Below are 24,447 nucleotides of genomic sequence, written 5' to 3'. Positions count from 1 at the left end.
GGCGTAGCGAAGGCGAAGCGGGGGGTGCGGACCGCAACGGGTGACACCATTTAGGGGGGTGACACCAAAGGCAAAAAATTGTAAAATTTATAGAATGAAATGCCATTTTCCAGATCCATTAGTTAAAGTTAAATAGTCTTCTAAGTACAAATCGAAAATTATATCAAGAGGGGGGGTGGGGGGGGGGGATGTGACACCACGACGTAAACGTAAACTATAAAGAAAACAATGCTACATCCAACTGTATTATAGACAGACTGTAGATAAACATCGTTACTATTAAGTCTGCAGTGATTTAAGCTTAAACACGTACGTGTACCAGTATGTGGCATATATATATAAATTTTAGGCCTATGTAGGCCGACAAACACACACACACACACACATACACACATATATATATATATATATATATATATATATATATATATATATATATATATATATATATATATATATATATATATATATATATATATATATATATATATATATATATATATATATATATATATATATGCTTTGTTTCCTGGAAGGGGGTGACAATACGAAGTGCCGCACCGGGTGAGACCCGACCTAGCGACGCCACTGGCCTAACGGCTGACGAAGGGGCCCACTGATAATTTTTGCATAGGGGCCCAAAAATCCTAGCTACGCCACTGCACTGACAATACCGTTTCTGTAGAGACTAAGTCTCCTGGCAAAGCGGTCTCATTGAATATGACACCTGCCAGTGGGACCCCTTCATCAATATTCTTTAGAGTCAGCTTAGCCAACAGTCTTAAGTAATACAACGTATGCATCTCTTGAACGGCAGGTCTTATTTTTATAATAGTTTATCTATTATAAAATATAGTATGTTTTAATTTAAGGGTCATCTATCTATGACATCCATAATTGAGTCGGTTATAGGCTGTTCCAACTCAGTGTGTGGGGAGAAGGGTCCACGCTGTACCTTCCTAACTGCAATATGCTTGTAGGTTATCAAAACAAAATGCTGTTATCATGTTAACATGTATATCATACATTTACACTTCTGTGCTCGCTTTTAAGCAACAGATCTTTTCTGTTGTAAATTAAACATTATCAAAACTTTAGAATTGGTGGAATTTAGCTGTTAAGGGCTCGATTTGTTTGTGAATTAATGTTGGTTCATGAAAAACAATTTCATTCGGGCATTAAAAAGAGGTTATAGTGGTATTGGAGGTAGGACACAATGGTTACTTTTATGCCAATAGTGGTCATATCATTCATTTTTCTGGAGCCAATATGTCGGGAGTCATTTTGTCAAAAGCCAATATGTCGGGAGCCCAATTGCCGGGAGCCAATATGTCGGGAGCCCATTTGTCGGTAGCCAAAATGTCGTGAGCCCATTTGCCGGGAGCCCATTTGTCTTGAGCCCTTATGTCGGGAGCCAATATGTCGGGAGCCGCTTTGTCGGGAGCCAATATGTCCTGAGCCTATTTGTCAGGGGTTAATATGTCGGGAGTCCATTTGTCGGGAGCCTAAATATCGGGGGCCCATTTGTCGGGAGCCTATATGTCGCAAGTCAATATGACGGGAGCCCATTTGACGGGAGCCAATAAGTCGGGGCCCTTTTGACGGGGCTATTTTGACGGGGTCGGTTTGTCGGGAGTCGATTTGACCGGGTCATATTAACGGGGCCGTTTTGACGGGGCCGATTTGTCCCAGGTCGTTTTGACAGGGCACCTGTGTTTATAATGGAGTGAATGTTCACTCAAAACTTCTGGTCAAGTAACTTCACTGAAGTTCTCCAATAGGGCTGGTAAGTAGGTCACCAAACAGTTATATGGCTCATGCAGGTTTTATTGAACCATAGAACTGGTTGGTGACCTACTTACCAGCCCTATTGTTGTCAGGAAATATCGAGTTTTATCAACATGAGTATAATTTCTGAATGCTTGAAAGTTATGTTGGGCCCCTGCCTTGCTTTAAAGCTCTGTACATATCCATTTCAGATGGAAACACTTTAGACAATTCAAGCAGCAGCATAGCTTTGAACCTCTCCAAATTATCAGTTTTCCCCTTTACTTGCTCATTTTTGGCCAAAGCTTTATCTTAGCAGTCTTTGGTGTAAAGGTTAGGATTTCTACCCTGATCAATATAGTCAAATACTTCAAGTGGAACTTGTTACATCCATAATTTGAGTACGAAGTTTGTCAATCTCATTCATTTCTGTTATCAAGGTTTGTATTTTTAAAATTTTAAACAGTCTGCCCTTGTGGTTGAAAGCCACCCACCATTTTACCTACTTGTGTATTTTTAATGAACAATTCAAGTTGCTGTTCTAAAGCTTCGAACTTTTCAGCCCTATTTATATTTCATTGTCTTGCATCTACGTTTTTGTTAAAATACATGAAGAGAATTTGCAATGACGCCATTGTGTATAATTCACTGATCATCAAATTAAATATAGCATTTTGACAAAAAGCTAAATGTTCTCGTTTTACAAATAAACGTAATGTTAAAGTTAATAATAATTTAGAATAATATTTTTTAAAAAATCGCAAACTATTTCATTTCTTATTTAAATTTCTAGAAAAATGAATATAATATGGTAGATAATACTTTATTAAATTTGAACTTTATTAAATATTGCCTTAAATCTATTTAACATTAGCAGTTACTTCCATTTGATACTCGTTATACAAATTTACGTCCCTTTATTTAAAAGAAAGCGCCGTTTATTTAAATGATTTATACATTGCTTTAAGAATCCATACAGATTTTCGCAAGTCCAATCGAGTAACACTTATAAACCATGCATATCGGACAATGGTATGGGAGGGGGGAGTAGTAGGAGGGCAGCCGAACCTAGGTGAAAAAAATACTGAAAAGTTCATTTTAAGCTGCAATAATAATTACTTAGTTAATGTAAAGAAAATCAACTGCTACAATCTTTTACGCTCTCATTTAAATATTTGTTGCTTTCATTGTGTAAGAGTAAAACAAATACCCTAAGGAGTCAGTCACCGGTAATCACCGCTTTGTATATAAATTATATTTCGTTAGGGGGGAGAGGGTGGATGTGCTTTGGAGTGGGTGGAGGATACCTGCAAGAATCTCTAAAACCACCTGTCTTACTTAGTTGAAGTAAACCTTACATGACGTGAACTGAGAATAAATATGTATCGTGAATTAATTCGACAGAAACACAATCCTAGGGTTTGTTGCTGTAAAGTGAAGGTAGACAATCAGTAATACAAAACTGCCGGTATTTCAATGACAAAAATAACAGTATTTCAGTGCATTTGGTTATCAATAACACCGGATCAACGTACACACCAATAAATACAAAATACAATTTTTTAAATGTAAATCAGGGCGTCGTTATCTGTCACATTTTGATGTAAACTTGATATTTTTTTTTACTGCTCTTGTCTGCCAATATCATGGGAATATTTTTTATCACATTCACGCACAAATATGAATGAAATGTAGTACATACAATAAAGCATTATACCACTTAAAATGAAGAGATTTTGGATATATTGTTAATTTACTAACGCTTTAACCCCATTGAAAATAATAAAATAGAGTTCCTCAAGTAAACAGCATACATAAAAGGAATAATGGATTTCTTTAAGTAAATAGCTTACAAAAAAACTTAAACAAAAGGAATAAAATAAATTGTGTATTTATAATCTTTAACTTTTTTTTAGAATCAGGAAGTTACCACATGATTAGAGCTTTAAAGATTTTAATGTCTTTGATAGCGTTCGTGTTGATTGCTTGTGTAGAACAAGTGTACGATTTGTCACGTATTTGTATTTAATTTTTTTTTTGTTAGATCGAATCTTGTGGGGTTTAACAAATAACAAAGAATTTTAAAAACTTTGGACAAGATTAGCTATCGATGACTGTTTCACCAAAATAAGCCATTGAATGAGTTATTTCTCGTTTTAGGAGCAGCACTGGTGGTCGTTTGATGACTTTACCTAAACGGTAAGACAACATCAGTAAGGAATGTAAAGCTTATATTTTAAAAACAAATTTTTAAATCAATTGAAAAGAGCCAAATTATGCTCCGGAGCTGCTATTAGCCTGGGACTGAACAAGATTTCAGAGTTAAAAAGTTGTAGCGGTTGTTTTATTGTCTGGGGGCATGGGAAGAGAGGGTTCGAGTCCCCTGCACTTTGCTACATCACAGAAATAAGGCAGGTCATTGGCCAGATTGTCGTAGGAGCACTTTTCTGCTAATTTTTACTAGTAATGTTGAAGGGAATTTTCCTCCCCTAGATGGTTCCCTGTCCCAGTTAACATCAGGGTTGTCTTTCCTACAAAGGTTGCTTTCCCAACTAACGAACCTCGTCTGCCTGGGGTTTGAGCTGTGCACTTTTGGAATTAGCGAGTATCCGCTTTCCCTCCAGACCACCCGTCCCCTTCAAATCATTCGATGTGTATTTTGTTTTCTGGGGACTTAGCTAGAACTGTGTATTTTGTTTTCTGAGGACTTAGCTAGAACTGTGAATCAATTGTTTACTGGGGACTAAGCTAGAACTGTGTATTTTGTTTTCTGAGGACTTAGCTAGAACTGTGTATTTTATTTACTGGGGACGAAGCTAGAACTGTGTATTTTGTTTACTGGGGACTTAGCTATAACTGTGTATTTTGTTTTCTGGGGACTTAGCTAGAACTGTGTATTTTGTTTTCTGGGGACTTAGCTATAACTGTGTATTTTGTTTTCTGGGGACTTAGCTAGAACTGTGTATTTTGTTTTCTGGGGACTTAGCTAGAACTGTGAATCAATTGTTTACTGGGGACTTAGCTAGAACTGTGTATTTTGTTTTCTGGGGACTTAGCTAGAACTGTGTATTTTGTTTTCTGGGGACTTAGCTATAACTGTGAATCAATTGTTTACTGGGGACTTAGCTAGAACTGTGTATTTTGTTTACTGGGGACTTAGCTAGAACTGTGTATCTTGTTTTCTGGGGACTAAGCTAGAACTGTGTATTTTGTTTTCTGGGGACTTAGCTAGAACTGTGTATCTTGTTTTCTGGGGACTAAGCTAGAACTGTGTATCTTGTTTTCTGGGGACTTAGCTAGAACTGTGTATCTTGTTTTCTGGGGACTTAGCTAGAACTGTGAATCAATTGTTTACGATCTCGTACGGTCCATGTTGGTGTAAAGTTGACCAAGGACAGATCGCGAGCTGAATAATTAAAACATTCGGGCAGAGTAAAGTTTGATAGCTGGAGGGGGGGGAATTTGAGGTGTGTGCATTGTGGTGTTTATAAGCTCTAGTTTAGTTGTCTGTTGACTGTTAAGTTAATTGCTGTTTCAAGTTAATTTACTGCTGTTTCAAGTTAATTGCTGTTGCAAGTTAATTAATGTTTCGGGTTAATTACTATTTCAAGTTAATTACTGCTTCAAGTTAATTGCTGTGTTACACGGTCATGGTTTCTTTTAGAATTTTTTTTTCTGGAGGAGTGGTGGCTCTTTAAACTTCAGGAGGAGGTGTGGCATATATATATATATATATATATATATATATATATATATATATATATATATATATATATATATATATATATATATATATATATATATATATATATATATATATATATATGGGTGGCTAACGGTGCTGAAAGAAACCATGTGCATTGTCTTTTTTTCAGGTTATAGATATGTTATACTGTCTTTTCGCTGTTTCACGTTAAATATTAAAATAGTAACTTTGCTGTTTCAACGTATTTGCTGTTTTGAGTTGATGGCTGTACCCGATTTTCTGTTTTTTTGTTTCAATATAAAATCCGTGTTGAATGGTTTGTTTATTGTTTCAAGTCCATGTTATTTGGGTGTTTATAAGTAATGTGCTAGATTTTCTGCTAATTGTTAACACGGTATCTAATTTTGTGGTTTTATGAAATGGTGTAATGTTACATGTCTTGTATAAATTAAGCGTCAACCACAGTTATTGATCAGTTGGGATAGTTTACTTGATGTCTTCACTACCAAGTAATGTAATTTGATAATGTTCTTAAACAATGCTGTATGCTTATCATCAGGGGAGTATACAGCAAGGATCATCCTTAAACCTAATTTAGAATACAAACAGTTCAATCGATAAATTAGTAAATGGCTATCTACAATTATTACTTATAATAAAAACTATTTTTTATTTGTGTAAATAAATAAAACAAGATTGCGTCACACAAACTATTTTGAAAGCAGTATTTCTTCATTGCTGATAAAGTTTAATTAATCTCATTAATCCTGTTCCTAAACAACATCTCGATATCTTAATCATTTCTTTGTTTACGTATGTTGCAATAATTGAGGAAATATTTTGGAACAAAATATTTTCACGCGTGAAATATCAAAATGATAAATTTGTATTTCACGGCTAGGTGACATTTTGTTGTGAAGTATAGGTTTCATTCTTCTCTCGTTAGAGTTGTATAAAATTTAAATGGCAGTTCGTGGCAGATTGTTTTACGAAACAAATCATAAAATATGACACTTTGTTACAGAGATACGCCCGCTAAAGGCTTTGTGTCGTCATAAAATGTATTTTAGTGGGCTGTAAAAATAAGCTCTCTTTAGGATCTAAAACTAAGCTCTATGTATTTGTATCTGGGGAAGATTAAGATATTTCAACAGGTATGGAGATACATAAATATAGATACATCGTTTTTAATGCATAAAAAGGCGTTTGTTCTTAGCTATAAAATGTTTTGTGGCCATATATTTTTTAAAAAGATGGCAAAATCTAATATGTAGCTACATTTTTTGACAGTGCAAGCAGTGTTTTTTCCAGACTTTTTTCTCCGGGGGCGGGGGGCTTTTGAAATTTTCGGGGGGAGGGGGGGCGGTCAACATTTTTCGGGGGGGGGGGCGGACACTAGACACTGTATGATTACTATATAAAATCCATTTCGTTCGGGGGGGGGGAGGTAGACTTTTTTTTCTCCGGGGGCGGGGTGGGGGGGCTTTTGAAGTTTTCGGGGGTGGGGGGGGTGGTCAACATTTTTCGGGGGGGGGGGGGCGGACAGTAGTATATTAGGTCCCTTTTGGAGCGAAGGCGCAGGCGCTGGGTGAGGGGAGCAGGAGCAGGAGCAGGAGCAGGAGCAAAGGCTATATAGGAAAATACTCCCCCAGCCTGGTACAATGACATATAGCAAAATACTCCCACCACCTGGGTGGAGTGGGTGATGCGGATGTACAACGAGATATAGTAAAATACTCCCTGGGGGAGGTGGAGGTACACCGACATATAGTAAAATACTCACCCAACTGGGTGAGGGTGGGTGAGCAGGATGTACAATGAGATATAGTAAAATACTCACCCACCCTAGGGTGGGTGAGCAGGAGCGGGAGTAGGTCAGTAGGTCACCTTTTGGTGACCTTGTGACGTAATTAGTAACATTATGACGTAATCATTGACCTAGTTACGTAATTTTAATGAGTTTTTTAATGAGTTTTTTAAATTTTAATTAATTTTTGACCTAGTTACGTAATTTTAATGCGTTTTTAAGGAGTTTTTAAATTTTTAATTAATTTTTATTATCGAGTTACGTAATTTAATTACTTTGATTGTATTTTTATTTTGTTTAATTTGTTTGTTTACTTGTTGTTTAATTTAATTACTTTGTTTATATTGTATAATTTTTATTAACGAGTTACGTAATTTGATTATTTGTTTACTTTTTAATTATTTTTATTGACGAGTTACGTAATTTGATTATTTGTTTACTTTTTAATTATTTTTATTTTGTTTATTTTTAATTTAATTTTATTTTATAATTAGTTAAATTATTATTAACTAGTTACGTAATTTGATTTTAATTACTTTTGTTTATTTATTTATTTGATATATTTCTTTTCTTTGTTGTTTAATGTTGTTTATTTATTTGAATGTATGTATGTTTTAAATAAAAGACTAACACTAGCCGTGTACTTTGTGAATAACATCCATTAAAGATAACGATCAGCCACAGCTGTTACGTATCGACCCGCCCGCGAAGTTTTCTCACCGCTGCCCGTTTTAATGGGAATGTATTGATCGCACCCACGGGCCATCACACCTAATTAATTTGGTCACGCCTCGTGGGTTTATGTGTTGTTCACGGAAGCGAACACAGCAGGGGGTATGATAATTAATTGAAAGAGCTAAGTGTCTCTCCGTGAAGCCAGCGTTAAGTGTGGGAACACCTGTTACCACGTTAATCGATTTTTCCCCGCTCGGTTACTAGAGTGGGAAGCCATCACGTAACAGCTGGTGCTGTAATTACCCTGAGTAAGGACATTGGTTGTAACTATTCGCTTATAGCGAGGGTCAGCGAAAACAAAATATATTTAAGGGTTGGAATTTTCTTTCAACCACCGTTAAGTCAGGTTTGAGACGAAACAAAGTCTCGGTAGGTTCGTGTTTTTTTAATTGGCGACAGGGCGACTTGGTGCGTTGGTACGTGAGGTATGCGGGTAGACATGTTTTTTTTTTTTTTTTTTTTTTTTACAAGTCTGGAAAAGTAATTACGTTTTTGTATGACCGTTCCGATTTTCTTTTGATCTGACCACCATTTGACCACACTGAGTCAGATAAATTTAACAAATGTTCAATACATAGTCGCTTATAATAACTTGAATCGGGTCAGCAGGCGGGTGGTGGTAAGGTGGTAGTGGTAAGGTGGTGGTAAGGTGGTGGTAAGGTGGTGGTGGTAAGGTGGTGGTAAGGTGGTGGTAAGGTGGTGGTAAGGTGGTGGTGGTAAGGTGGTGGTAAGGTGGTGGTAAGGTGGTGGTAAGGTGGTGGTGGTGGTGGTGGTGGTGGTGGTGGTAAGGTGGTGGTAAGGTGGTGCTAAATTTGTTTGGAGTAAAGGATATATAGTAAAAGATTCCACCACCTAAGTGAGGTGGATTTTAATTTTAATTTTTTTTTATTTTATTTTTTTCATCATCTGTTAACTTTAAGGTTCTATAACTCTATATATTTTAATACGTTTTTTGATTCAAATGAGTTTACTCCCCCTAACGTAAGTACATGTAAAGAGGGATTTCCTATAGATCTGTAATGAATTAGGCCTTTTTGACTATGACTTGTTGCCCAGGTGTTGACATGATACACTTTTTTGAGATACATGTACACACACACACACACACACACATACACACGTACACACACACACACACACACACACACACACACACACACATACGCGCGCGCGCGAAATTCATACTAGGTCGATAAAGGCGGAGAGAACTTATAGGTATACATTATCATGGTGACAACAAAAGCGATCCTTATTTTATTTACATGAAAGCGTGTTTTCCAAAAAGTGTCGCCATGCCGTTGTCATTTTCGCAGCGGGGTTTATTTTAAGTGCACCCAGTGCACAGTTGTTTACATTTTAAAAGAAGTATCACGTGTCTTCCCCATAGGTCTTCCCTAATAGAGAAACGAGAGGAAAGACAACTGTTCTAAAATTAGAACAGCCTTGTCTACAGACACGAGTATCGTCCCTTGTGAAAAAAATTCGCGTCAGAATCCTTAACTAAACAGTCAATTTCTTTAACAAGTTAAAAAATAATTTAGGAAGACAAGGGTTAACAACATTAGACGCTACCGTTTTTGTTTCCTGTGACGACAAGGCACAATACACTTTTTTATTTTATGTCTCAAGTAGAGGGGTGGGAAATTTTTTCTTTGTAAGTGTGTTGTAAACAATGGGTAGAGGAAGCGATTACTAGGTAAGAGGGGAGAGAATGTGACGTCAATCGCGATATTTGAAAACATGGCGATGTTTAATCTCAACCAAAAAAGGCAATGAACCTAGAAGGAAGACGAATATATATATATCTTAGTCTTGCAGCAGATTGCCTTCCCATGTTCGCTTTAGTATTACAGTTTTCATCAAACTTCTTTTTGACTTGAACTTCTTTAATTTTTAAGAAAGTTTACTTATACATAATACATTACGTCTAATGACAATTTTTTATTTTTACCACTCAATGTATTTTGTTTTTCTATATCTTACATTGTCATCTTAATTTTTGATCACCTTAGTAAAAATTTGCTTAAGATTATAAACTTCAAGTTTTAAAAAACAACAACGTTGTAGTGCGTCGTGTCAAATGACACACCGTTTAAAATGTCTACATTTAAAGTTCACCAAAATAATGACGTAAAAACTAAATATGATATGACGTTAGCATACATATCATTCAATCTAATCATTCTAAAGTACAAATCAATAATTTTTATTGATTAAGGGGCTGGGTGAGTTATTTTTATCACTATTCGCCCTTCCCCTTCCCTTTGTCCGCAACCCCTTTCCCCTTCTCCCATCCCTAACCTCAATACCAACCGTACCACTACCCATTCTATACCATTAAAGAGACAAAGGATGTATGACAATCCTACATTTATCTACACTCAACTAATATCACAACTCCTAGACACTACTTCAACAGACTGCGATATGTAACTTGTAGACACCACTCCGTAATGAATACCACAGGCGCCCTACCTACATCGACAACTTTGTCCGCCGCCCTCACCCCATCCCTAAACAACCGATAGATAAACACATCGTACCACTACCCACACTATTCCCTTGGACAGACAAAGGACAAAGTAACAGACAAACATTTATCACCCTTCGTTTACTGTCACAAGTGACAACGTTCCCATCCAACGCCAAAACATCCATGGCCGAATTTCGAAACCAGCCTCGTTGAAAACTCCCCTGACCCTAGTTTAACTTTGCCTCACCATTTCCAAAAAACAGTAATGTACCAAACATCCATGTACCAATTTTGTTGAAAACAAAGACCGTCCCACTCTAGTGTAAACTCTACCCCGACCAACTCCGAAACAGGGATGGGCCACGTTTGAAATCTGCCTCGGTGAAAACAAAACCATCCCACAGTAGTATAGACTCGGCCCCTATCACTTCCAAAACATGCATGTAGTAACTTTGAAACCACCCTCGGTGAAAATTTCACCGACCCTAGTATGAACACAGCCCCTGTCCATTCCTAAACATACATGTACCAACTCTGAAACTCCCCCGACCCTAGTATGAACTCGGCTACCAACAATTCCTAAACATGCATGTCCCAATTTTGTAACCTGCCTCGGTGAAAACTTCACCGACTCTAGTATGAGCTCTACACCTACCGATTCCAAAACATACATGTTCCGAGTTCAAAACCAACCTTCACCGACACTAGTATGAACTCGGCTACCAACAATTCCTAAACATGCATATACCAACTTTGTAACCTGCCTCAGTGTTAACAAACCTCCCCGACCCTAGTATGAACTCGACTGCCAACAATTCCTAAACATACATCTCCCAACTTTGTAACCTGCCTCGGTGAAAACTTCACCGACCCTAGTATGAACTCGACTGCCAACAATTCCTAAACATACATCTCCCAACTTTGTAACCTGCCTCGGTGAAAACTTCACCGACCCTAGTATGGACTCTACACCTACCGATTCCAAAACATGCATGTTCCGAGTTCGAAAGCACTCTCGGTGAAAACTTCATCGACCCTAATATGAACACGGCCCCTAACAATGCCAAGGACGCATGTACGAACTTTGAAACCACCCTCGGTGTAACCAAAACACATCCGTCCCTAGTGTAAACTCTACCGCATCCAACTCCTAAACATGCATGGTCCGAGTTCAAAACCCAACCTTCACCGACACTAGTATGAACTCGGCTACCAACAATTCTAAAACATGCATGTATCAACATCACTCTGTGTTAACAAAACTCCCCCGACCCTATTATAGACTGGACCCCTAACAATTCTAAAACATACATGGACTAGCCTCGAATCCTGGCTCGGTGAAAACGTCACCGACTCGTGTATAAAATCTGTCCCAACCAACTCCAAACCTTCCCTGCGCACCCGGATAAAAATAACTCACCCAGCCCCTTAATCAATAAAAATTATTGATTTGTACTTTAGAATGATTAGATTGAATGATATGTATGCTAACGTCATATCATATTTAGTTTTTACGTCATTATTTTGGTGAACTTTAAATGTAGACATTTTAAACGGTGTGTCATTTGACACGACGCACTACAACGTTGTTGTTTTTTAAAACTTGAAGTTTATAATCTTAAGCAAATTTTTTACTAAGGTGATCAAAAATTAAGATGACAATGTAAGATATAGAAAAACAAAATACATTGAGTGGTAAAAATAAAAAATTGTCATTAGACGTAATGTATTATGTATAAGTAAACTTTCTTAAAAATTAAAGAAGTTCAAGTCAAAAAGAAGTTTGATGAAAACTGTAATACTAAAGCGAACATGGGAAGGCAATCTGCTGCAAGACTAAGATATATATATATTCGTCTTCCTTCTAGGTTCATTGCCTTTTTTGGTTGAGATTAAACATCGCCATGTTTTCAAATATCGCGATTGACGTCACATTCTCTCCCCTCTTACCTAGTAATCGCTTCCTCTACCCATTGTTTACAACACACTTACAAAGAAAAAATTTCCCACCCCTCTACTTGAGACATAAAATAAAAAAGTGTATTGTGCCTTGTCGTCACAGGAAACAAAAACGGTAGCGTCTAATGTTGTTAACCCTTGTCTTCCTAAATTATTTTTTAACTTGTTAAAGAAATTGACTGTTTAGTTAAGGATTCTGACGCGAATTTTTTTCACAAGGGACGATACTCGTGTCTGTAGACAAGGCTGTTCTAATTTTAGAACAGTTGTCTTTCCTCTCGTTTCTCTATTAGGGAAGACCTATGGGGAAGACACGTGATACTTCTTTTAAAATGTAAACAACTGTGCACTGGGTGCACTTAAAATAAACCCCGCTGCGAAAATGACAACGGCATGGCGACACTTTTTGGAAAACACGCTTTCATGTAAATAAAATAAGGATCGCTTTTGTTGTCACCATGATAATGTATACCTATAAGTTCTCTCCGCCTTTATCGACCTAGTATGAATTTCGCGCGCGCGCGTATGTGTGTGTGTGTGTGTGTGTGTGTGTGTGTGTGTGTGTGTGTACGTGTGTATGTGTGTGTGTGTGTGTGTGTACATGTATCTCAAAAAAGTGTATCATGTCAACACCTGGGCAACAAGTCATAGTCAAAAAGGCCTAATTCATTACAGATCTATAGGAAATCCCTCTTTACATGTACTTACGTTAGGGGGAGTAAACTCATTTGAATCAAAAAACGTATTAAAATATATAGAGTTATAGAACCTTAAAGTTAACAGATGATGAAAAAAATAAAATAAAAAAAAATTAAAATTAAAATCCACCTCACTTAGGTGGTGGAATCTTTTACTATATATCCTTTACTCCAAACAAATTTAGCACCACCTTACCACCACCTTACCACCACCACCACCACCACCACCACCACCACCTTACCACCACCTTACCACCACCTTACCACCACCTTACCACCACCTTACCACCACCACCTTACCACCACCTTACCACCACCTTACCACCACCTTACCACCACCACCTTACCACCACCTTACCACCACCTTACCACTACCACCTTACCACCACCCGCCTGCTGACCCGATTCAAGTTATTATAAGCGACTATGTATTGAACATTTGTTAAATTTATCTGACTCAGTGTGGTCAAATGGTGGTCAGATCAAAAGAAAATCGGAACGGTCATACAAAAACGTAATTACTTTTCCAGACTTGTAAAAAAAAAACAAAAAAAAAAACATGTCTACCCGCATACCTCACGTACCAACGCACCAAGTCGCCCTGTCGCCAATTAAAAAAACACGAACCTACCGAGACTTTGTTTCGTCTCAAACCTGACTTAACGGTGGTTGAAAGAAAATTCCAACCCTTAAATATATTTTGTTTTCGCTGACCCTCGCTATAAGCGAATAGTTACAACCAATGTCCTTACTCAGGGTAATTACAGCACCAGCTGTTACGTGATGGCTTCCCACTCTAGTAACCGAGCGGGGAAAAATCGATTAACGTGGTAACAGGTGTTCCCACACTTAACGCTGGCTTCACGGAGAGACACTTAGCTCTTTCAATTAATTATCATACCCCCTGCTGTGTTCGCTTCCGTGAACAACACATAAACCCACGAGGCGTGACCAAATTAATTAGGTGTGATGGCCCGTGGGTGCGATCAATACATTCCCATTAAAACGGGCAGCGGTGAGAAAACTTCGCGGGCGGGTCGATACGTAACAGCTGTGGCTGATCGTTATCTTTAATGGATGTTATTCACAAAGTACACGGCTAGTGTTAGTCTTTTATTTAAAACATACATACATTCAAATAAATAAACAACATTAAACAACAAAGAAAAGAAATATATCAAATAAATAAATAAACAAAAGTAATTAAAATCAAATTACGTAACTAGTTAATAATAATTTAACTAATTATAAAATAAAATTAAATTAAAAATAAACAAAATAAAAATAATTAAAAAGTAAACAAATAATCAAATTACGTAACTCGTCAATAAAAATAATTAAAAAGTAAACAAATAATCAAATTACGTAACTCGTTAATAAAAATTACACAATATAAACAAAGTAATTAAATTAAACAACAAGTAAACAAACAAATTAAACAAAATAAAAATACAATCAAAGTAATTAAATTACGTAACTCGATAATAAAAATTAATTAAAAATTTAAAAACTCCTTAAAAACGCATTAAAATTACGTAACTAGGTCAAAAATTAATTAAAATTTAAAAAACTCATTAAAAAACTCATTAAAATTACGTAACTAGGTCAATGATTACGTCATAATGTTACTAATTACGTCACAAGGTCACCAAAAGGTGACCTACTGACCTACTCCCGCTCCTGCTCACCCACCCTAGGGTGGGTGAGTATTTTACTATATCTCATTGTACATCCTGCTCACCCACCCTCACCCACCTGCTCACCCAGGTGGGTGAGTATTTTACTATATCTCATTGTACATCCTGCTCACCCACCCTCACCCAGTTGGGTGAGTATTTTACTATATGTCGGTGTACCTCCACCTCCCCCAGGGAGTATTTTACTATATCTCGTTGTACATCCGCATCACCCACTCCACCCAGGTGGTGGGAGTATTTTGCTATATGTCATTGTACCAGGCTGGGGGAGTATTTTCCTATATAGCCTTTGCTCCTGCTCCTGCTCCTGCTCCTGCTCCCCTCACCCAGCGCCTGCGCCTTCGCTCCAAAAGGGACCTAATATACTACTGCGGACGCTAGACACTGTATGATTACTATATAAAATCCATCTCGTTCGGGGGGGGGGGGGGGGTGGACTTTCTTCGGGGGGTCACTGCCCCCCCCCCCCCTCAGAAGAGATACCTGGAAGAAACTCTGAGTGCAAGTTAGCTCTGATCTAAAATTGAAGTAAATTTAATATTGAAGTAAATATTCAAATATTAGACAGGTTCAAACAAAAACTATTAGTCATAAAACATTTTTTACAAATAGTTCTAGTCTTTAGCGGATTTAAATGTGTTTACAATTATAACATTACGTCATGAAGTAACACCGTGTGTATCTGTTATAAAACAATGGTAGTGTATGACGTTGTAAGAACAGTTAAACCTAGTTCATGTTATCGAGCTTATGACGTGTAGGTAACATGACTTGTTAAGACCCACTCAAAAAGGAACATCAACGATAACTGTTGACCTTTCACTTATTTAGTAAACAATTAAATAATCATCCTAATTATTTTTCCCCATTTAATTGTAAGTAACGCGTGTTTGTTATTTAGAGCAAATGACTTCTTCAATTAACGACAACTGTATCCATACAGCAGAGTTGTCGCCCGTAAAAACAACACTTACCTCCCTTAGACGGCTAAAAATAGCTGAAAGTCAATTTTATAGATCCGTGTTTTTACATTATTAAGAGGGATCGTACCGGTGACCTTTGTCCCTGCTCGCAGTGAGATTTTGTACGATAGGTTAAAGGTTAGAATGAACTATAATTGCTGTATGTAGGCAAGAAATAAAGACACTGCATTAGTTCAGTTTTGAGTGGTTGAAAGTACAATTAGCGGTCTGAGTTGTGTTGAAAATAGGATGCGTAAGAGGACAAAATGGGGCGATATTAACGAATAGCAACAAGATCTAATGATGAAAATGCATGTTGTCGGATTTTGCTTTGATGCTTTATATCTACACAACAGCTATATATCCAATTTATACCACATCGTACACAATTTTAATTTTTTGCCATAGTACCAAACATACATATAACCATTTCATCAAGGTGCATTTTCTACACATACAACTATAACACAGCAACTTACAAACACACATAATTAAACACAACCACGCACAACCACACGCATCACACAATTATACACAACCATCCACAACTACACAAAAAAAACTCATAGCTCAGTATCGCACGCGTCTTGACAGGAAATTCCCGATTGTATTTTAAGACGCGTCTGTAAATTGAATTCCCGGAGTGTTATTTTGGGTCACTATTGGATTAGTAGGATCACACAGAGACTATTGGGGGCCGGTTCTTGTGGCAGCGACTGGGTTTGACTTTTATTATCAGGGGAGATTCCTTTCAACAGATGGCATGCGTGAACGGATGAGCGTGGTTACAATTTATCAGATTTAAGATGGGAAACTTTTTGTTGTTTTGATTTTCCTTAAGTGGGCGTAATTGTTCTGTTGTGTCACCTGTCAAAGGTGTTTTTTTTAATACATTTGTTAATTTTGGTAAACTCTATTAGACCGTACAACTTTATAGACTTTTTTTTATAGACTTATGTTTGTTTGGATTGAGTTAAAACTGAGATACGGATTTATTATAGATAGTTTTATGATTTATGTTGAATTATATATTTAGTAGACACTGTGTATCTTGCCAACTTAAATTTAGGTATTTTTTTCCGGCAAAAGGGATTTGGTAAAGCCAGGAGAGGAAGGCTAATGTAGAAGCCTGAAAGTCGTACGTTAAAAGCAATTGATTGGTTGGAACAGCCTTCAGTAGCGTAGCGAGGGGGGGCGACCCCGGGTGCCTACCTTAGGGGGCGCCAAAATAAGTTGAAAAAATAAATTGAAAGGTTGAGGGGGGGTGCAAATCGAAAGTTTGAGGGGGGGTGTGCAAATCGAAATCTTGAGGGGGGGGGGTGCAAATCGAAAAGTTTGTCCCCGGGCGCCGGGAAGGGTCACTACGCCTCTGACAGCCTTACACCAGAACACCAGAAATCAAATATAGTTGCTGGTCGAAGCTCGCTGTTGTTATAAATTATAACTAATGTAACAAAGTCAGTGTTTGGTGGCGTTTGTATAGACAGCTGACACTTGTAAAGTCAGTGGTTGCTGTCGTTATAGTAGAAACAGCTGACAGTTGTAGAGTCAGCGTTCACATACAAACACAGCTCACAGCACTGGTCAGATCGCAACTTCTTTATTTGATATTTTCAATAAAACTTAGCTGCGCAGAACGTGGTCACAGAAAACATTTCCAAAATAAATAATCTTTCGACATTATAAACCAGATTTAGTCTTCGCGCAACAAAATCTTCTCCACACTAAATCTACCAACTAGAGTTTATATTTGACACCATTCACCAAGAAAGAAACAGAGTATTTTCCCTTCTACGATGTTCAACAGCGTTGTCTCCCTGCCCTCATCTGATCACCCTAAAGCCTCTAAGTTGTTCCAATCTGTTGACAAGCCACAACGTTCCCCAGCTTTCATCTCCAATCTAGAGGGGCGCTAGAGGGATGGATTACTGCTTCACATCAAGAGTTATTTGCCCTTGGGGGAAACCCCCTTACATCCCAATGAAGAGCAAATACATGGAAGAAATAATGAATCGAGTTTTCCTGGGGTGTTGTTGTTGATGTTAGTTGAATATTTGTTCGTTTACTTATAACAGTTCGTATAAATTATTTCGTCTAACTCTAGTTAGTAATATTTTGGTCACTACATACCATTAGGACTCTACACACCATAAATCCATACACTCCATCAGTTCCCTACACTCCATTAGGTCCCTACACACTATAAGGTCCCTACACACTATAAGGTCCCTACACTCCATTAGGTCCCTACACTCCATTAGGTCCTACACTCCATTAGGTCCCTACACTCCATTAGGTCCCTACACACTATAAGGTCCCTACACTCCATTAGTCCCTACACTCCATTAGGTCCCTACACTCCATTAGTCCCTAAACATTATAAAGTCCCTAGACTCTATAAGGTCCCTACACTCCATTAGGTCCCTACACACTATAAGGTCCCTACACTCCATTAGTCCCTAAACATTATAAAGTCCCTACACTCCATAAGGTCCCTACACTCCATTAGTCCCTAAACATTATAAAGTCCCTACACTCCATAAGGTCCCTACACTCCATTAGGTCCCTACACTCCATTAGGTCCCTACACTCCATTAGGTCCCTACACACTATAAGGTCCCTACACCCCATAAGGTCCCTACACTCCATTAGGTCCCTACACTCCATTAGGTCCCTACACTCCATTAGGTCCTACACTCCATTAGGTCCCTACACTCCATTAGGTCCCTACACACTATAAGGTCCCTACACTCCATAAGGTCCCTACACTCCATAAGGTCCCTATACTCCATAAGGTCCCTACACTCCATTAGGTCCCTACACTCCATTAGGTCCCTACACTCCATTAGGTCCTACACTCCATTAGGTCCCTACACTCCATTAGGTCCCTACACACTATAAGGTCCCTACACCCCATAAGGTCCCTACACTCCATAAGGTCCCTACACTCCATTAGGTCCATACACAGTATAAGGTCCCTACACTCCATTAGGTCCATACACACCATCATGTGACTCTTATCCTTGATCCCCCAAAGTCACAGTATCTAGCACAACGTGACAACATACTAATGATGTATTTAATGTATTACAAACATACCACTGATATACTCAACTGTATTGCCAACATACCAATGATATTTTCAACTGTATTACCAACATACCACTGATATTTTCAACTGTATTGCCAACATACTACTGATATATTCAACTAAATTACCAACATACCACTGATATACTCAACTGTATTGCCAACATACCACTGATATATTCAACTGTATTACCAACATACCACTGATATACTCAACTGTATTGCCAACATACCACTGATATACTCAACTGTATTGCCAACATACCAATGATATATTCAACTGTATTACCAACATACCACTGATATACTCAACTGTATTGCCAATATACCACTGATATATTCAACTGTATTACCAACATACCACTGATATACTCAACTGTATTACCAACATACCACTGATATACTCAACTGTATTGCCAATATATCACTGATATATTCAACTGTATTACAAAAATACCACTGGTATATTCAACTATTACCAACATACCACTAATATATTCAACTGTATTACCAACACACCACTGACATATTTAACTATTTCCAACATACCACTGATATATTCAACTGTATTGCCAATATATCACTGATATATTCAACTGTATTACAAAAATACCACTGGTATATTCAACTATTACCAACATACCACTGATATATTCAACTGTATTGCCAACATACCACTGATATATTCAACTATTACCAACATACCACTGATATATTCAACTGTATTACCAACATACCACTGATATATTCAACTGTATTACCAACATACCACTGATATATTCAACTGTATTACCAACACACCACTGACATATTCAACTGTATTACCAACACACCACTGACATATTTAACTGTATTACCAACACACCACTGACATATTTAACTGTATTACCAACACACCACTGATATATTTAACTGTATTACCAACACACCACTGATATATTTAACTGTATTACCAACACACCACTGATATATTCAACTGTATTACCAACACACCACTGACATATTTAACTGTATTACCAGCACACCACTGATATATTTTACTGTATTACCAACACACCACTGATATATTTTACTGTATTACCAACACACCACTGATATATTTTACTGTATTACCAACACACCACTGATATATTTTACTGTATTTGACCCGCCTACCCCAGGTTCATTATCATCGACACATCCATTTCACATCATTCCATGTTTTATTTTCCACACGAAATCCCATAAAAATGCGAACTATTATTTGTTCCAGGCACTTAATTTTTTTACTGCTGTTTTCTTCAAGCTGAGCGCCCTCTAGGTGGTAGAGACTCGCGTTTTTCATCGTGCGATAAAATATTCCGTCAACTTTAATTTGTAGCTCAACCATTGACGAGTAGGGCATACCGCTACTAGGAAAAATTTTAAATTTCTTTCAGAAAAAAAAGTGTAACCAAAATCTTTATCTGTGTGGAGAAGTCTGCGAATATTTCAATAAAGAGCACAGACAACGGCGGTAGGATGAAAAGGTAGAGCATGTTTAGAGGAAATAATTTATGACATGAGCGATTGAATTACAGGTGTGGTGTGTGTGACGTATGAGCTATACAAAGGTTGTATCGACGCGAGAGCAACAAGAAAATAGGCGGGTGAGTTATAGACCTGGCTTAAGGAGGTCAAGTTAGTGCGACAAGGGGCGAAAACTCAATAAATAGAAGAAAATGTTTTAGTAAATTTAGATTGTTTAATAACAAAGGCCGATAACCGCTAAACTTAACGAGTTGTGGGATGTTTGTTGTGAATCAGATCTACAATAAGGGAAACGTTAAAGATATATGTTGTTCAACACAGTGACTTCACTGTGTGCCGTTTTAAGTACCCGATCGTGTGCTAGCTTTAACGTCGTTTAAAATTCTATTACACATTAGGGGTCATCCATAAATGACGTCACGCTTTTTGACGATTTTTACCTCCCTCCCCCCTCCCCTCCGTCACACGTCGTCACAAAAGGCCAGACCCTCCCCTTAAAATGACGTCACACCATAGCCTACAACCCCCCCCCCCTCAAAATTGCAGTTAATTTTTTTTTAAACAGCTATATTTTTTTTCAAAATCATGTCTGAACTCTGTCAAAATAGATTATTTTAATCAATTGTTATTACAATTTATTAAAACAGTTTTCTAAAACGCAAAATAACGTCTAAAATTCGTTTTCTAACATTGATTTTTCTAATGCAAAAGTGTGACGTCGCACCATCTGAACCCCCCCCCCCCTCCCCCTCATCACACACCGTCACAAAATTACGGACCCCCCCTCCCCCTACGAGTGTGACGTCATTTATGGACGACCCCTTATTCAATTATTTCTATGAACGTAAAATCAGATCAGAACTATAAAAAATAGACGCACAGGCGCTCATAGACGCACCAAACACACTCAACCATTCACATACACATTCACGCACACATAAACAGATGCACCAAACACTCAGCCTCACACGCACACACACACATACACATGTGTGTAGTAAGCAGCCGATAATCTCAGAAAATGAAAACAGCACAGTTGTGTGTGTGAAATGGTTTTAAGATGAACAGATTCCTATAATTAAATCCATTTCGAGATAAAAACAAAGACGACACGACTTTTTATACGGCTGCCGATATCAATGTTCCTCCACGCTTCTCGCAATGTATTAAAAAATCTAACGATTTATTTTTTTAAGCTTTTTTTTTCTCCCCAAATTAGGGAGCATTACCCTGCGGGGGGTGTTTCCGATGGGGCATGTTTTGCTTCTCTTAAAAGCACCTTTGCTGTGGTATTCAAACTTGGGGTCAGTAACTCGATAGACACAAGGAACCTCGATTATCTTATCTTGTTCACGAACATAAATTAAAATTTAGATGGCGTAAAGGGAAACAAGAAATTTTAATTTTTGTTTTAGACTTACGACTAGTGGTGGAATTATATATCGCGGATTTATGAGCTTAAGTCAATGATTGAATAAAAAAACAATTGTTACATTATACAACATCCTGTGATTGATTTGATAGTAATAGAAAATTATAAAGTAATACAGTGTCTACATACATAGATTCACACACAGAAACACACATATAAAGATACAAATACACTCACAAATAAATTATTTTATATATTAACTTATTAATGTCATTAAATCGCCAAAATGTCATATTTTTCTCGCCTCAGACATAATTTACAGCGTCAGTTTGCCTTGCATGTGCGCATTAGTATTACAGGTTTCATCATCGGCTAATGAGATCACAACACGACATACACATCACGGACAACATGACAGACACACACATCACGGACAACACGACAGACACACACATCACCTCATGACATACCACACCATCCCATGATAGACAAACTTCACCCATGACATACATGCATTTTGTGATTGAGACACAACATCACTCAATGATTGACATACAATACCACACACTGATAGACACACACTAACACTTAGTGACAGACATACATGACGTGCCAGACACATAACATCATGATCAGACAGACATAAAACACCATATGCCAAGCATACATCACACGACAGACATATAGCATGATATGACAATCATACAAAATGACATGCAGTACTCACACGCATGTAGGGCATACAGCGAAAGAGTGGTCAGCACGATCTGAAGATATGACTGGACTACGAAGAATTGAACGGCCATCTCCTTATATGTGATTTTCCTTGTATTTAATTAGTTTTTCTGTTTGAATAGGTTAGTATTTTGTTTGATTAGTTCTTCTGTTTTACTGCTCTTCGTGTTTGAGTTTTCCTTTCTTTTAAAAACACTTTCCTTCTTTCACAAATGCTGAAACTCCTTGAGCAAATCCAAATTGAAGATGTTCTAAAATTCTCACTGTTGTGTCTTAAGAAATATCAGTTAAGATTTTGAGCTTTAAAGATTTGCAAATAAAGTAAAAAAGTAAAATAAATTATTTTAAAAAAAAAATTATATTTTATATTTTTTAAAAATATAAACCTAAGACAACTTCAAAAACAATCGAAGATTTCTTGTTTCGTTTTCTTTCTGTCTTCTTCCTTCTTTTTTAGCTTGTATGAGAAAAAATTTGAACCTGTCACTAATCTCGTATTTGTTTAGACTTGCTTTTCTTGGATTCGATTCTCTTTATGCTTGTATGACGCAATGTTCTACTTGCTTAGAATTTGTTACGTTGTTGTTTGTGTTGTACAATCTCTGCGCCGAGAAAATTCCTGAAAAAAAATGTTAGTCAGTTTGTCAAAATTTGATAAACAAAGTATATCAAGACTTTTTTCTTTGCAAATTTACATAGCAGATTTGTAACGAAATTACGTTACATAATTCAAAGTTCTGTAACAAATTCGGTGAGTTTTAAAGTACCCGATGATAGTTTTTTTTTAGTTATCTCAAGCAAATATCTAGTACAAAGCCTAATAGGCTAATACCTATTGTTATAGTGTGGCTTAGATGGCGCCTAAAGTCTTGCTATAATAATACAATAAAACAAAATAATTGAAACTACAATAGTAAAATTTATCTGCGGCTTTACACACACGCATACAATTTTAGAGGTGTTTGTACGGAGGGGGCATAACTTAGACATAGCCTAAAACATTTCACGGCGCCCGATGTTCTAAGCGGGCCTGGTTTCCATGGTAACAGGCACTTCCGTCACCTACATCCGGTGCCGCAGCCAGCCGTAAACAAGTCTAAACGCTGAACGTTGTCGTACATTAAACTCTGGCACCGATAGAGGTGAGTGTCATGTATCTCTAGTTCCCACTCTCTGCTACCCTCCCAGCACTTTTCCTCTATAACACGTAGAGTGTTCTGCGTAAGTACGGTATTCATCTCTACAAGAACTTTTCTAACAAGGTCATTTCAATTTTTTTTGGCTTCTTTTCAAACCATTATCTTAAAAACATAATAAATATTCATTATGTAGAAGTCCCACGAAAAGCTATTTATATATTTATATTTTTATCTCTGACTGTTTAAATAATCCATTGATAGTTTTCAGAAGAGCTTCGATTTCGTTTGTAACATGGTGTTTTGTTAAAAAAAAATTAACAAGTTCATTCAAAAGAGGAAAAAAATAGCTTCACCTTTCGGTCATATTCTAATTAATGCAATTAATTTACAGCGAGGCCATCAACAAAATAACCACCTGCCCTGTGTTCTGATATTGGTTTTTAAGGACATGCCTTCAGCACTTCCCCATAATTAGCCGCGCATGTCTGAGAAAAAGACGAAAGAGAAGTAAGAAGCAGATAACAAATGAGTTTCCTTAACCCTCTGTTAACAATGTTTTCCAGGGATTGAAATTAATTAATATAATCAAATATTAAAAATATGACGTTGTTAATTATTTTTTTTTGTTTAATTAAAGGTGTGAATATTTCTTCAAATTAAAGATGCGCACGGACGACATGTATTTTAAGTTCAGCTTTTGAAGAAATTATGTTCACTACATCTTTATGTACTGACGGCTTTGTAAAATTATGGTCTTAATTGTTTCATAAAAGTCCCAGACTAACATTTTTCTAAGTT

The 24,447-nt window shown here is 37.2% G+C and overlaps 1 protein-coding gene across 3 annotated transcripts in view; it reads right to left on the bottom strand.

Annotated features, from left to right (window-relative positions):
- Positions 1–24,447, bottom strand: part of LOC131946563 (uncharacterized) — an 80,913-nt gene that overhangs the window by 18,390 nt on the left and 38,076 nt on the right. Inside the window, exons 2-3 of one of the 3 annotated variants that reach the window (XM_059307413.1) lie at positions 22,907–23,129; positions 22,503–22,734 (exon numbers count right to left, since the gene is read on the bottom strand). In XM_059307413.1, coding sequence (XP_059163396.1) covers positions 22,503–22,581 — 79 coding nt within the window. In that variant the 5' untranslated portion in view covers positions 22,582–22,734; positions 22,907–23,129. Of the gene's footprint in view, positions 1–22,502; positions 22,811–22,906; positions 23,130–24,447 lie in introns of all 3 variants that reach the window. The other 2 variants (XM_059307414.1, XM_059307415.1) reach the window with 2 other exon arrangements.

This window comes from Physella acuta, unplaced genomic scaffold (assembly GCF_028476545.2).
Source record: "Physella acuta isolate Inbredline_101_S28 unplaced genomic scaffold, ASM2847654v3 ptg000562l, whole genome shotgun sequence".
Lineage (NCBI taxonomy): Eukaryota > Metazoa > Mollusca > Gastropoda > Physidae > Physella > Physella acuta.
Note: the sequence above shows the minus strand (reverse complement) of the source record. Positions and strands in the feature narration are given on the sequence as shown.